This window comes from Ascaphus truei, chromosome 5 (assembly GCF_040206685.1).
Source record: "Ascaphus truei isolate aAscTru1 chromosome 5, aAscTru1.hap1, whole genome shotgun sequence".
Taxonomy (NCBI): Eukaryota; Metazoa; Chordata; class Amphibia; order Anura; family Ascaphidae; genus Ascaphus; species Ascaphus truei.
In genome coordinates, this window is record NC_134487.1 from 241,062,711 (window position 1) to 241,077,920 (window position 15,210).

At 49.0% G+C, this 15,210-nt stretch overlaps 1 protein-coding gene across 2 annotated transcripts; it reads right to left on the reverse strand.

Annotated features, from left to right (window-relative positions):
- Positions 1-2,689: 2,689 nt before the first annotated feature.
- On the reverse strand, positions 2,690-10,354 carry CNNM4 (cyclin and CBS domain divalent metal cation transport mediator 4). Of its 2 annotated transcripts, XR_012801830.1 has the most exons (9): positions 9,201-10,354; positions 8,332-8,695; positions 7,244-7,387; positions 6,525-6,662; positions 6,203-6,375; positions 5,882-5,981; positions 5,646-5,697; positions 5,071-5,237; positions 4,696-4,833 (listed from the first exon to the last, which is right to left on the reverse strand). XR_012801830.1 is itself a non-coding variant. In XM_075601865.1 (8 exons), exons 1-8 carry the CDS (start codon positions 10,311-10,313, stop codon positions 4,645-4,647), a joined length of 2,388 nt encoding a protein of 795 aa, XP_075457980.1. In that variant the 5' UTR covers positions 10,314-10,343; the 3' UTR covers positions 2,690-4,644. The 2 variants fall into 2 exon arrangements, 1 of the variants encoding a protein (XP_075457980.1); XM_075601865.1 differs by lacking the exon at positions 5,646-5,697 and having other exon boundaries at positions 2,690-4,833; positions 9,201-10,343.
- Positions 10,355-15,210: the final 4,856 nt, after the last annotated feature.

Genomic DNA, 15,210 nt, shown 5'->3' on the forward strand with positions numbered 1-15,210 from the left:
CCAGAAGTCATCTGAACCAAGTTAAGGAGAAGTTACAGAAGCCTTCACTGTTTCCCTGGCATTTAATTTAAATGCTTTCGGGAAGCGTGCAGGGCCTCTGTAACCCCCGGGGCCCCCACAGAGAATCTCGTGCCCCTCAGTTTGTACACCGCTGCTATAAACCACCAAATATCTGTGAGATTGAGGAAGCTAAAATACTTTGCAAATGGAGAAGGCATCAAACCTAGGTCACGTTTGCAGAATGGGTGATTTTACTTATCCAGATAGACTAGGGCAATTAGATTAGTTGGAATGCTAAAGGAAACAGTTTTTTGGGGTACTTAAAGACAATTACATGACCCAAATTATTGAGGAACCAACCAGGAGAGGGACAGTTCTGGATTTGGTAATATCAAACAATGTAGAAGTAATAACAAATATTCATGTCCAGGAACATTTGGGTAACAGTTCTAATACTTGAACTAGTGGCCACCAGGGGTCACTATAAGCCCTATAACATTGCACTCTGAAGTTACAACATCCAGTTATAGACGTCGTTAATGAACGGATATTGTATATTTAATAGGACCAAAAGAGGGATCCAAAAGACCCCATAGTAACAGACTCAAAAGCGTTATTAAAATCAAAAAAATAGAATTTTATTAAAACCAATAAAAACACACAAATAGGGAAACATGTAGACAAAGGATATTAAAATCCCCAACTGGAGAGACAGCTGAATATAGGGTAAGCTGGTATCTAAATATAACCTATGCTCATAAGGAAAGGTATCCCATAAGTATATAAGGTATAGGAGGTATACAGGGTGGATAGAGATGTATATACAGATATACTGTCAAACTTCACATAAAGGTTAGATTGCCTTGATAGTGATTATAGCCACCCAAAATAGCACATATTAGGTATATAGAAAGGTTTCTCTCCATATGTGTATCTTTCTCATTGTATCTAAGACCATATTCATAAATCACAAATGGATATATGTACAGATACTTGTGTATCTCGTGACCAGGGAAGGTGGTATACCTCAAAGGTGCAAGTATAGCAAAATGGCCACGTTACCTACAGGTCGCGTTAGTGTGGCACTAATAGCATTGTTACCTTAGTATCCACGTAGGTATGGTCAGTGAGAGGAACCAAGTAAATTTCTATGTCCAGCGCTATACTACCTTATCTTCAGACCCCATGTAAACAGACCGTCTCTTCCTGGTGTACGTCATGCGTCTGAAGATAAGGTAGTTAAATAGTACTAATAGATAAATGGAACTTTTTCAGGTTGGGCTAAAGTTGCGAGTGGAGTACCTCAGGGATCAGTATTGGGACCCCTGCTTTTTAACTTGTTTATTAATGACCTTGAGGTTGGCATAGAGAGCAAAGTCTCCATCTTTGCTGATGACACCAAAGTGTGTAAGGTAGTAGAAATCAGAGCAGGATGTAAATTTCTCTCCAGAAGGACTTGGATAGACTGGAATCTTGGACAGGTAAATGGCAGATGAGGTTTAATACAGATAAATGTAAGGTTATGCATTTGGAAAGCAAGAATAAACAGGCAACTTACAAATTAAATGGGGATACATTAGGGGAATCCTTGATGAAGAAGGATTTAGGAGTGCTTGTAGACAGCAGGCTTAGCAATAGTGCCCAAAGTCATGCAGTAGCTGCAAAGGCAAACAAGATCTTATCTTGCATTAAAAGGGCAATGGGTGGAAGTGAAGTAAACATAATTATGCCCCTATATAAAGCATTAGTAAGACCACACCTTGAATATGGAGTACAATGTTGGGCACCACTCTTTAAAAAAGGACATTATGGAACGAGTGCAGAGAAGAGCCACCAAATTAATATAGGGGGTCAACAATCTAACTTGGAATTCATTACCCATGGAGACTGATGTCAGATACAATAGATTTGCTAAAAAAAAAAAAAAAAAGGTTGGACATCTTTTTAGAAAGGAAAGGTATACAGGGATATACCAAATAAGTATACATGGGAAGAATGTTGATCCAGGGAGTAATCTGATTGCCAATTCTTGGAGTCAGGAAGGAATTTATTTTCCCCTTATGAGATCATTGGATGATATTTCACTGGGGTTTTTGTTTGCCTTCCTCTGGATCAACATTCTGTAAGTACAGATATAGGATAAAGTATCTGTCATCTAATTTTAGCTTAGGTTGAGCTTAATAGACGCATGTCTTTTTTTCAACCTAATCTACTATGTCTCTCTCTCTCTTTTTAAAATACAGTACACCCCTTTAACAAAGCATATGGGTAGCTGCGCTGGCTGTTATATCTCATGCATTGACCTTGACCCCTCGCAGATGCACTTACCAGTACCCACCTACTATCTAAGTTCTTCCTACTTACCACTTAGACGTAAGGATCTTCAGGACAGGAGCTCCTTTTACTAGTCACTTGTCTGAAGCGCTTATTCCCATATGTTCCATGTCCTACTGCTGTGAAGCGCTATAGAAAGATATATGTACACATACATACTACCATCAACGCCTATTACAGAGTTACTAAAACTCCTTTACATACTGCTAAGCAAAACTCTAGTACAGACAAACATTTTTACCAACACAACATAGCCACCCCCCCCTCAAAAAAGGCCCTGCAGACAGCATTAAATAATAAACTCTTTAATAATTACACAATTTATATTTTACATCCATCTTGAAATCGTACCATTTGCTTCCCCCCCCCCCCCCCCCAAAAAACACAATAAATAAAGTGACGCAAACATTTTCTCTTCTCCCAGAACACCCTTTACACAATTGAGCTTATTTCCGAACAGCTCCTTGTCCAATCCCTGAGCAGGAAGGTGCTGATAGATCTGTAACCCTGCAGATCCTACACAAGTTTCCCTTTATGGCTTGTGCGTAGTGTCCCTTATACCGGGGTCTGAAGTTTCCTCACTAGAGGAGAGAATCACCTTTTTGGAAAAGCAAATCAAGTAATTAGAAAAAACACTTTTACAGCTTTATCTTCTGTTTAAAGCCATATTACACCCTCAGTTGTCAGATTCTGTAAGGTATTGCTCCTCTGGCAGCAAAGGCATAAAAAGGCAGCCTCAATGTTAAAGTATATATACACCATTACACATTCTAAAAAATATATAGATATCTATATATTTATTTTTTACAAGGTTTGACTTATATTTATTTCTTCCAAACTTACATGATGACGTCAATGTATCAACAAAAAAAAAATAATCTTACTGGGTTTTAATTTGAAATTAGTGTCTGCAAGCAAAGGCCGCTCAACCTTCCGAGGCTACATATAAGTATATATAAACGGTTTCAGAACACATTTTGGATCAAGAGCAAAAGTGCAGAGAGAACAGGGTAAAAATTACGAAAGCACAAAATCAACCCCAAAAAGCACATGGTCAAGGTGAAATTCCAAACACGTACACACGCGGGAACAGACAACAGATAAGTGCTCCGGGCTTGTGTGCGGAGGCTGCATGGGGAGTGCCTTATTGCATTAAGGGAAGCAGCCTCTGGGGGGGAAAAACAAAAAAAATCCCTGAGCCTTTACATACCACAGTTGGACACAAGCATGTGGGGGGAACATTAAACCCTTATACTGCACGGGATCTGGTAACAGCCTTCAGCTGCAATGCCAAGTGCATTTTTGGTACGGTTTTGCAGCAGAGTTGTAGAACACCTGTCAGCGAAGGGGTTTTAGTGCACACAACTGAGACTGCGTGGTGACCTCTCACGCACGCTGCAGCAATGTCACAGCGTTTAGCAAATGTCATAATGCGGTGGGCGAGGGGGGGAAAAACAGCGCAGAAAGGTAAGGGAGACGACTGGACCCTGTAAACAAAAAGGGAGAACAGTGGGGCAAGAATAAGGACCCGCTCTGCTACTCCAAAGCTGCCCATGCAGGACATTCTGGGACTTTTAGGATTGCTCACGGCTCCCCACAATGCACTGCAAAGGCAGTGGCTGTGAGGGAAGCTGGAGACGTGCTAGTGATATGCACATCAAAAGCCCATCAGATAGATGGGGATTGGGGGGGGCGGCACCTCACACACCCCCAGCCAACAGGAAGACTATCATCAACCATACACTAGAAGACACCCCACATCCTTCAGGAAGACAAAGTCCCCCCCCCCCCCCCCATATCAGCAAGGGGTGGGTCTCCACTGCATATGTAGAATCCGAGGAAGAGATCCATCTGAGTTACTGCTCTGCAGAGCATCGTAACCGTTTCAGAGTACAGCAGTGTCACTCCGTCAGCTCCTCTCTACCACTGACATGCAGTTTCCCTTTGACAACGTTATAGTTGAGCACCGCTAAGCATTGCTCCATTTGCCTTGCTGGAGACCTGCAGAACATCTCTCGAATAACACTTCTCACCGCAGAGCATCGCTCCATTGATGCCGCTTTCCGAGACCTGCAGAGCTCTGCTCCATTAATCCTTATCCCTCTGGAGAACTCAAGCAGAGCAGGCCCTGGCACTCTGGCTCTTCTAGCCAGACACATGCAGAGTGCTGCTCCATTAACCCCTGTGCCATTGCCGAGCATCGCTCCATGACCTGATGAAGACCTCGTAATGCGTTACACTTGTTCGGAAGCTCCTGATGTGGGGGAAGCGTGCTGACGGAGCGATGCTCTGCGGATATTGTGTGTGGTGTCACACTGCGTTTTCGTGCAAACTGTGCTGGGAGTTTCTCTGGTTCAGGAGACTCGTGGTCTCGTCCTCCTGAGCTTCGCTGCGCTCTGACGGGGTGCTGTCCGGTTTGGGGACCCCTCCTTCGGGGGACTGGGGGCTACTGTCCAACCGAGAAGACAAGAGGGCTCCCTGATACTGCTCCCGGGTGATCTGAGAGAGGGGTAAAGAAAGGTGGAGGTCAGAGGAGAGAGACACACTCACCAAGAACAAAAAGGGGGGAAAAGGAAACACTCGGGCATGACAAAGCGACACAGACGTGAGCATAAAAAATAAAAAGGAAATGCGAGAAGGGCGTGATAGAAAAAGGGGGACCATGTGAGGAGAGAATGGAGCAAGAGTGCTGGTGCAGCGGGGAGGCGGTGGAGAGGAAAACTGAAGTGGTCTCACCTTTACATACTGCAGGTCGCTCAGCGCTCGTACGCTGAAGTCCGCCATGTACTGGGCTTGAATACTGGTGCTGCCGCTGACGGTAGAGGAGATGGAGTCCGAGCGCTCATGGTTACTGCGGGTGGTTGAGCGTTTGAGGCTGCCCATGTGAGAGGGGGAGCGGAGCTCTGCCACATGGGAAAGATAGGTCAGATAGATACACACAGCTCTGCCACAAGGGGGTGAGATGGTAGGGGGGTGTGGGAAGGAGGATACGTTAGAAGCACACACATTATTATGGTTATATTAATATTATTCATTCTGCATCTAGCTCCCTAATATGACATGCCGCTACACACTGTTATACAAACCCATTACACACACAGCTCCTCTCAGAACCAAAACCCCCAGAGGGGACGAGTGGTGGGTGTGCTGGGACAAGCCATGCCAAGGGAACCCAAACCAGGGTTAATCCCTTCCCAGCAACACACTGCAAATAAACACTACTAGTCTTTCTGGGCATAAGAGGTAATGCACAGGCTGTGTGTACGAATGGTATGTACACACACAGACACACATGTAGAAACTTCATTTACCTGCTAACCTGGAAAACAGACACCCCCTGTTTAGGAGCGGGGCAGACAGGAGCTGGGGTGGGAGGGAAAACAGAGAGATGGGAGGATGGGGGAGGTGAGGGAGAGCAGCACTGCCGTTGTCCGGCCTGTCTTGGCGGTGGCAGGGAGAGGTGTGCAGCCGGCTCTGGAGTGCAGGATTCAGGGAGGCAACAGGAGAGGAGTCTAGGTAGGTGTGTGGTGGGGAAGGGGAAACTCACCTGGAGCCACAGGGCCGCTCATAGCCATGACACCATAATAGGAGAAGGCTCCGGACTGAAACTTCATGTTCTCTTTTCCGGCCTCCACTTCCACCTTCCCCTGTGGAGAGAGGAATGTCAACTCTAACACACTCAAGCTACCCCACACATTGGAACCGCTGCATTACCCTGTGCAGAGACACCACGGAGCACTGCACTACCCTCTACCTTCAACCCCTTCTCTTGGCCCATATAACAGCTCCCTATAACGCCTCCTATTGCTCCGTGTAGCTGCTCCCTATAACCGCTCCCTGAGACCTCTATCACGTCTGGCCCACGCACCTGCAGGATAAGGATGAAGTAGTCAGCTAGCTTGTTGTGCTGGTACAGGAAGTGCTCGGGTGCCTTCTTATCATCATCATCATTAAAGTGTAGCTCCTGCACCACATCCCGATACTTCAGGAGGCGTAGGAGGGTCTTCTCGGAGACCAGCACAGGAGCAAAGAGGGGCACCTCTGAAAGATAAGAAATAGGAGAGACTGTTGGCAGGCAAAAAAAAAAAAAAATGGGGGTTTGTGGGAGGGTTGGCAAGAGGAGAGCAGGGAGGGATGAAAGCGATGACAGAGGAGGGGAAGCGAGATGGGTGTGTGGTGGGGGGTCCCACCTGTGGACAGGAAGCGGTGAGCAGCAAGTAGCAGCTGCGGGGAGATTTTGACCCTCAGTTCGTGCTCGGGGTCCTTGAAGACTGAGAAATCTTTCTTGTCCTGGCGACGACTCACACGTTTCCTGCTGCGGTTATCAGCTGGAGGGAGCAAGAAAGCGAGGGAGAGAAATAATTAGCCAAAGGCAGAAATAAAGAAATCTACAATATAGCTTCAAAATGCAATAAGTGTGTGCACAGAATGACATCAGCAAACACAACACATCCAGTACAGAGGCCTAGAGGAGGGGTGCGCAGCACTTGGAGGCTCCGCGCGATTCCCCAAAGCATTTAAATTAAATGCTAGGGGATCGCGCGCGAGGCCTCTGTAACTTACCTGATCTCTTGGCTTCTAGCGATGCATTGTCATGGCAACACGACGTCAAATGACGCCGCAGTCAACGCCGTGTTGCCATGGCAATGGGACGCCACATGACGTCAGACAAAAAGGTAAGAGCAGGCCGGGGGCGTAGACTTAAATCTTTGCGTACCCCTGGCCTACAGGACAGCAACAGTCAATTCTCTATGCACGATGTCCCCATGTAGCAGTTTTATTATTTGTTTTTAATCACTCGCTTGTGGGGGGAGATTTTCTTGCCCTAAAATTCTGTGTTTGCATGGGGTCACAGAGTATAACAATGTCAAAGTAGGAGGGATATGGGGGGGGGGGGGCAATCACTTACTGTACAAGTCAGATTCGTCCAGGATTTCGGATTTAATGATCTCTTCAATTACATCCTCCAGGGTCACCAGTCCCATCACCTCGTAGAACGGGTCACCCTCTCCCTCGTTGTTCACCTTCTGAACGATGGCGAGGTGGGACTTACCTGCAGGGGTGAGGGGATAACATGGAGAGGGAGACACGTCACAAACAGAAAACTTGCAGCAAAATACATTGAGCGACAGACATACAGAGCTTGTGTGTGAGAGGTGCAGACCGTCCACTCCCCCCCCCCCCCCCCCATGACAATGATGCAATAATCTCAGTGCCGACATGAGCACAATGTGTATATTATGTGTCCAGGATATAAACTCTGCATTGTGTGCCAGGGCTGGTGATTACACAATGTGATTACAGCCGCCCCCCAATCAGAGCTTTGAAGAGAACTAACTGACTTTTGAAAAAGCAGGGAGAAGGGGGGAGGATAGGGTATAATGCCGACGACTCCTCCCATGTGTATACAAGGTCACCACCTCCATGTCACCAAACCTCTCTAACAAGGGTATCGGGTCCAGCAACACTGTCACTGGAGACACCAACAAACAGACGGCCACAACAGGGAAACCACAGCGACAGGGAGACAGACGGATGTCAGAGTGACGAGACAGGGCAACACATGGTCACAAAAACATGAACGAGAAACACATATAGACAGACGTCACGCAGACACAATGGAGCCCACACACCTCAAAAAGCAACCATTGTACTCGTGTCACTAACATTACACAGCACAATACACAAACCCTCGTCACACACACCCCTAGTATTTACAGCACAGACATAAGAGATCTAAAGCCACACAAACACACACCACAGACATGTGACAAACAAACAAACAGAAAATACAGAAACAAGACACACATACAGACATTGCCAGGACAGACACAGAAATTACACATTATGAGCCAAGCAGGTACACACACACAGACGACGTCAGCACAGGCAACACATTAGGAACAATACAAGCAGACAAGCCGCTAGCACAGGCTCTCACAGACAGACACACATACATGAACAAAGACAGCTCCAACACAGTCAGGGCCCCCTCACCCTTCTTGAACTCCTCCAGCACGGCGTCCAGCTTGGTGTCGCTGAACACAAAGTGCACAGGGTGGCTGTAGAAGCGAGTGATGGTGCTCAGGGTGGTGCTGTCATCCGGGTCCACGAAGGCCAGGTCCTTAACGTACAGGATGTCCACAATGTTGGACCTCTCGTTCTCGAAGACAGGAATGCGGGTGTAGCCGCTCTCCATAATGCTGGACATGGTGTTGAAGTCGAGCACAGCATCATTGCGCAGCATAAAGCAGTCACCCACCCGTGTCATCACGTCCTCCACCGTCTTGATGCGCAGCTCCAGGGCGCCCTGGATCATGTTAAGCTCCTCACGCACCAGGCCGCTATATGGCTCTGTAATCTGTGGGGAAAAGGGAGGGAGAGTGTATGTCATCTACTGCCAAGGGAGCGAGCATTTCGTCTAGTGCTGAGGACGACGGGCATATGTCACCTAGTGCTGAGAGCGACTGGGAGGGAGTGCATGTTATCCAGCTCTGACAGTCACAAAGAGGGGAAGTAGATATCCAGAGTTTATGGCGAGACAGGGAGTGCGTATTATCCATCAGCAAGGGTGGGAGAGGGGACAACAGGGACATACCTGACAAAGTGTCACCTCATCCCCCCAAGCTTGATGACAACAGAAGATGTCTGATCACAGAGGGTGGCATGGGCGCTCTACCCGCGTGCGCTGGTGGACAAGCTTATCAGTGTTATGAGGACACCACTGTCCAGCAGGGACAGACTTGTCTCATCCCAGAAATAAGGTACACAATGGACCAGTGACCCTGTCTCCTCGCAGGCCCTCCTGTCACACAACGCAAATAGTTAAAGATAACACTGAAGGACCCCCCTCAACCCCCCCACACCTTGAGCATCTCCAGAAGCTTCTCCCGGTTGTACACAGTGCCGATCTCCTGGCCCAGGGCACAGTCCAGCAGCCGGCTCACCGGATAGGCCACGGGGAAGGTGAGCACCATGAAGATCCGGGTCAACCACAGCGTGTTAGCCCCCACCGCCAACCCGTGCCTGGAGCACAGCGCCTGGGGCAAGATCTCCCCCAGCACCACGATGCCCCCAGTGGAAGCCAACACCGCCCCGAGCCCGGAACCGGTCAACCCGTCCAGCAGGGCGGTCAGCGTGGTGTTCACTAGCACGTTCCCCAGCAGCAGCGAGCACAGCAGGTAGTTTCCCTTGCGCCGCACCGGCTCGATCTTCTTGGCGTAGCGCCTCTCCCGCTCCGAGCCGCAGCGCTGCACTACCCGCAGCTCCATGGGATCCAGCGCCATCAGGCCCAGGTTGAGACCGCTGAAGATGCCCGAGAGCCCGAGCAACACGGCGATCACACAGGCCTGCACCCACACCGGCAGGAACGGCTTCTCCTCCTCCAGCACCCGCAGCAGCCCGTCAGGACCCGGGTGCAGCCTCCAGGGCAGACCAAGTCCCCGGCGGGTGCACAGAGCGTATAACCGGGATCTCTGGCTCTTGCGCAACGGTAGCACCTCCAGGCGGAGCAGGGCCGCGGTGCCCTCGGCTTCCCCGCTGACGTTCAGTCCGGCCGAGTCGAGGAGAAGGTCGCGGGTGTCCTCCAGGCAGCTGCGGTTGTCCAGGCCGGCGGACGAGGCCTCGGTGAAGGTGAGTAGCTGTCCGCTGTCGGCGCGGAGGTGGAGGCCGTAGAGACGCAGCTGGAGCCGGCTGCCCTCCGTCACCTCCAGCTCGCCGGCGGGGGAGAGCCCAGTGGGGCGGTCGCTTCCCTCCAGCCGGATCCCTAGAATGAGCGGGGACTCGGGGCGGGGTTCGGTCTGCGCGGCGCACAGCGCAGGAAGGAGGAGGAGGACAGGGAGAAGGGAAACCAACGGTCTGCAGTGGCGGCGGCGGCCACCCAAGCTGGCACCCGGCGCTGCCATCATCAGCCTGAAAGTCCGCCGCGGCCAGAGCCGCTCTGCGACGTCACGGCCACGCCCCCTCCACAGAGCTCTCATTCGCCGTAGGGGTACGCCCCCCCATGCCTCATCTGCATAAACCACTCACTCCCCTATCTCTCATTCATGGGCCCGTGCTGGCAAATTGAGCCTCATTTGCATAAACTCCGCCCCGGGTCGATATCTTTGGCCCCTTTACGCGCAGGGTTACGCCCCTTCGCCTCTCCGGGACCCGCCTCCTTCCACTTAGCGTTCCCGCCCAAACGCTGCAGTACAGTGCTATTGATTGACGATTGTAAACACAAAACAGAGCGTGACCTGGAGTGTTGCCGGAGAGTGAGGCCATCTTTTATTCGGGCACGCCGAGGGGAAATAGCGGGAGTGAAAGTGAAAAAAGGTCAAATAAAACGGAATCAATATAGAGAACATTTTAGTCAAAAATAAAATTGTTCAAAGGGGTGTAAAAACCCAGAGCAATAGGTTTGTGCAGTTTAATCACTCCAATGCTGATTTCAAAGAGTGAAGTTAAAAATAAGGGACACTGACTTCCAATGTGTGACACATTTCTAAGGCTGCGATTATAGCTCCAGCAGGGCACGCATGCGCACTCACTCAGGGTGATACGAACGCCCGAAACCTGCACCGCAGGTAGGAGACTTCAGGAGTCGACGGGGAGGTGTGCCAGAGGCGTTGCCATGATATTAAGTGAGCGGTTCGCCCTCATTGGCTGAACCACTCGCGTGACGCGGCTGTCGCTCCAGAAAATCAATTTCTTGGATCTGCTCGAAATTCGCACGCTCAGTGCAAAACATGGATTTGTTTTGGCTGGTATAAGCACGGTCTAACGCTGGGGCCGTGGTGTCTGATCGCTCAGCACGGTCTGCAGCACCATGGCCCCAGTCTCGGCCAGGGTGCCGCTTAACGGACGGGCTCACGCTGGCCGCGATGAAACACATTGATGCTTGGCGAGACAACCAAATTTGATTTGGCTGCTCGCTGATGCGTCATGTGAGCGGTTCACCCAATGAAGGCGAACCAGCTCCGTGACATGAAGGCTGTGCCCCCTGACACACACCCTCAAGCGCGCAACTGGCTATGAAACGCCCCGCGCCTGAAGTCACGGCGCTCCAGCGCCCGGCGAGCGCTCCCACCCTGGCCGCAGCTTAACAAGTGACACTGACTTCTGATGAGTGACACTGCTTTCTAAAAAGTCACACTGCCTTCCATTGGGTGACAATGCCTCCTAATTTTCCAATGAGTGACACTGTCTTCTGGCGAGTAGCACTGACTTCCAATGGATGACACTGACATAACGAGCGACACTTCTTTGCAATGAGTGGCACTGCCCCCTAATGAGTGACACAAATTTCCAACGAGTGACACTGCCTCCTAACACGTGACACTGACTTCTAATGAGTGACACTGCAACCCAACGAGACACTACTGCCTCTTAAAGAGTGACGCTGACTTCTAACAAGTGACACTGACTTCCAATGGATGACACTGACTTCTAACGAGTTAAGCAAAAGGATGCTGCGACGCACCACCAAAATATTTAAGAGAGAGAGAGGGTGACTTACGTGAAAAAATATTCAATTTATTGAATCATGGTAAAACCGAGGTCAAACGATCACACTTACATGTTTCGCGCTGGGCGCTTTATCAAAGTGTAAAGAAATATCCTCTAGCCAGAATTTTTAAATGGTTTGCGAACCCAAAAGTAACACAGTTTTCACGCCATTCAGCGTTGCGTCCCAAAATCGATGAAGCCGTCATGCACGACCGAGCTCACTGGAACAAGTAAAACTTTATTGATACTACACAATAAACATACAATACAAACAAGCCCTTCTCACTATAAGTTTGACCACTCTTTACTTTACCTCAGACTATAGAACCTGTCACAGAGGTGGGGGCCTGAGTCCTGTAATTTGGGGTTTAACTCTTATAGTGAGTGGTACACAGAGTGGGACGCAGGAGTAATTAGACACAACAAAACTGTAAGGAATTATAACAAACTTTATATGACTTTTTCTATCATTTTGAACAGGGATACATACACAAGAATACCACATAACCACACAGTATTTCTGCAATCCTCCTCTGTCTTTATATATTTTACAGTCACTGCATATTAGTTCACATACCCTGTTGATTAGGCAGGGTATTTGTACAATAACCTTTCGTTGGAGCTCTGGATTCAAACAGATGCAGGCTTCTGCTTCTTACAGTTAATTTGAAAACATAACCTGTGTTCCAATGCAGGGGGATCTCTTTCTAACCTCAGGCTGTTAAATCCTGATATTTCTCCTCTTAGCTGTTGCAGTGCTCCCTGAGCTGTCACTGTACTTTGTACTGGCCAGCAAAATCCACTGTCTCCTCACTCCATGAATCGGTCAGGCCCTTGCAGAGTGTTCTGCAGCAGCCTCACCATATCAAAACAAACTGCCACACCAGTCCCCTCAGCAATCCCTTTCCAACTGACACCAATTGTCATTCCACTGGCTAAGCCCAGTCACATGGTCCAGTCGAATGTAATTCTTAAAGGGGCCATGTCCTGTGCTGATAGCAGACACAGGGGATTGCATCCTCCCCCTGCTGAAATGTTGATGTCCCCATCAACCAGGATAAACCAACAATAGATTTATCTAATCTAACAATTAACTCCTTTCTAGCTACATAACATCATAGGTACAGTAGATCATGGATACTTCTTATCGAACAGTACTAACCATAGGGACCTCAGTCGAAACTTTCCATCTTAGGGGACACATATGGTACCGGTGACTCAGATATTGCGGGCCGTGCACTAGGGGAAGACTCACAGTCATCTATCACGGATTCATCAGGATCTATGGGGGTAAATTCCTCTGCTCTGGAATCTAGTTCAAGAATAACAGTTTTTTCTAAATCCTGAGACCCTACTGATTGTATTTGGGAACCCGGTTGAGGGGCAGGCAGTTCTTCCCTGTTCAAAATATTTGCCAAGTGCCCTAACATTCCTTCCCCTGGGTACCCCTCCTCTTGTTCGGACTCCTCATCACTGTCTTGCCTACCATGGCTCACTGAATTTGTACCAGAACCCTGTTCTCTGTTCAATCGATCACTTCTCCTGGGCCTATGGGGTTCTCTTGGAAAGTTTTCTGTTTCAGGGCAGCGCACTAAATGACCTATTAGCAGGAGGTGGTTTCTATGTACATTCTTTGTGGGCCCATTTCCCTTTTCAGGCCTCACTCGATAGACTGGGAGTCCTTCTAGCTCAGTAGTTCCCAATCTGTGTGCCGTGGCGCCCTGGTGCGCCGTGGCTTGCCTAGAGGGGCGCCGCGATTATCCTTCCCACCATCCACCATCCCTTCGATCATCACTCCCCACCATCCCTCCGATCATCACTCCCCACCATCTCTCCGATTATCCCTCACCTCCCCACCATCCCGCCTTCATGCCGGCCGGGCCGCAGGGGATTGGCTGTAGGTCAGGGGAAGCCGGGGGCAGGGCTTCCGCTTTGTTCAGAGCACACGGTGAGTGTGTGTCTGCCTTCCTGCTCCTGGCTTCTCTGTCTGTGCGGTGTCCCGTCCCCTTATGCCCCGGGTGATAGGAGAAGGTAGGGGGGTGATAGGAGAAGGGAGGGGGGGAGAGTTGTACATTTGCCTGCCCAGTGACTGTGTGCAGGGAGCTGCCTGCACGGATCTCCTGCCTCCTCCTCTCTCCCAGTCACTCACATCCATCGCTGCCTCTGCTCTCCACTGCTCTCCAATGTGTGTATCTGTGTGTGTGTATTTATTTGTGTGTGTGTTTCTGTGTGTATTTATTTGTGTGTGTGTGTGTGTGTGTGTTTCTGTGTGTGTGTATTTGTGTGTGTGTGTGTGTGTGTGTGTGTGTGTGTGTGTGTGTGTGTGTGTGTGTGTGTGTGTGTGTGTATTTATGTGTGTGTGTGTGTGTGTATTTATGTGTGTGTGTGTGTATTTATGTGTGTGTATTTATGTGTGAGAGAGGGGGTGTGAGAGAGAGGGTGTGAGAGAGATAGAGGGTGTGAGAGAGAGAAGATGTGAGAGAGAGAGAGGGGGTGTGAGAGAGAGAGAGGGGTGTGAGAGAGGGAGGGGATGTGAGAGAGAGAGGGGGTATGAGAAAGAGAGAGGGGGTGTGAGAGAGAGTGAGGGTGTGAGAGTGTGTGAGAGTGACACCAACTGCGCACTGCAACTGTTAGGTATGTATATACACCTTTGTTTTTACTTTGGGCGCCGCGGAAAAATCCTGATCGCCTTGGGGAGCCTTGAAAAAATCCTGATTGCCTTGGGGAGCCTTGAACCGAAAAAGTTGTGGAACCACTGTTCTAGCTTGTCTACTACCACATAAGGCTTCGTTTTCCAGCTATTTCCTATTTTGTGTTTTCCTGGTATCCACAGATTCTGGATAATGACTCTGTCCTGCAGTTGTAACTCTTGCCCGTGTACTCTTTTATCGTAACGGCTTTTGTTTCCATGATTACTTGTGTCAGCTGCAGAAGTGGCCAGTTTGTACGCTTCTTGTAACTGGTCTCTGAGTTTCTGTACATATTGCATGTACGTGGTTGGGGATGTGCCATCTGCCGACACTCCAAAACACAGGTCAATGGGCAATCGGGCTTCCCGTTCAAACATTAGGTAATAGGGTGAATACCCAATGGATTCATTCTTGCTGCAGTTATAAGCTTGAACTAAGTGGTCTACATGCTAACGCCATCTTTCCTTTCCTTGATTATTTAAGGTACCCATCATATTTAATAGGGTCCTATTGAATCTCTCAGGTTGCGGATCTCATTGTGGGTGGTAAGGCGTGGTTATGGATTTTTTTTATACCACAGATGCACAGTAATTCCTTGATAAATCGGCTTTCGAAGTCCCGTCCTTGGTCGGAGTGTATCCTGGCTGGCAATCCATAATGGACTAAATACTTGTCCTATAACACTTTGGCGACTATA

Excerpts from the sequence above, each read along its gene's own strand:
- CNNM4 (XM_075601865.1), bottom strand. The coding sequence starts at position 10,313 with ATGAGAGCTCTGTGGAGGGGGCGTGGCCGTGACGTCGCAGAGCGGCTC. Across the intron at positions 8,696-9,200 it reads AGCTTCTGGAGATGCTCAAG|ATTACAGAGCCATATAGCGG; the intron begins GTGTGGGGGGGT and ends TTTTCCCCACAG. Across the intron at positions 5,238-5,881 it reads GAGCGGCCCTGTGGCTCCAG|AGCTCCGCTCCCCCTCTCAC; the intron begins GTGAGTTTCCCC and ends CCCATGTGGCAG.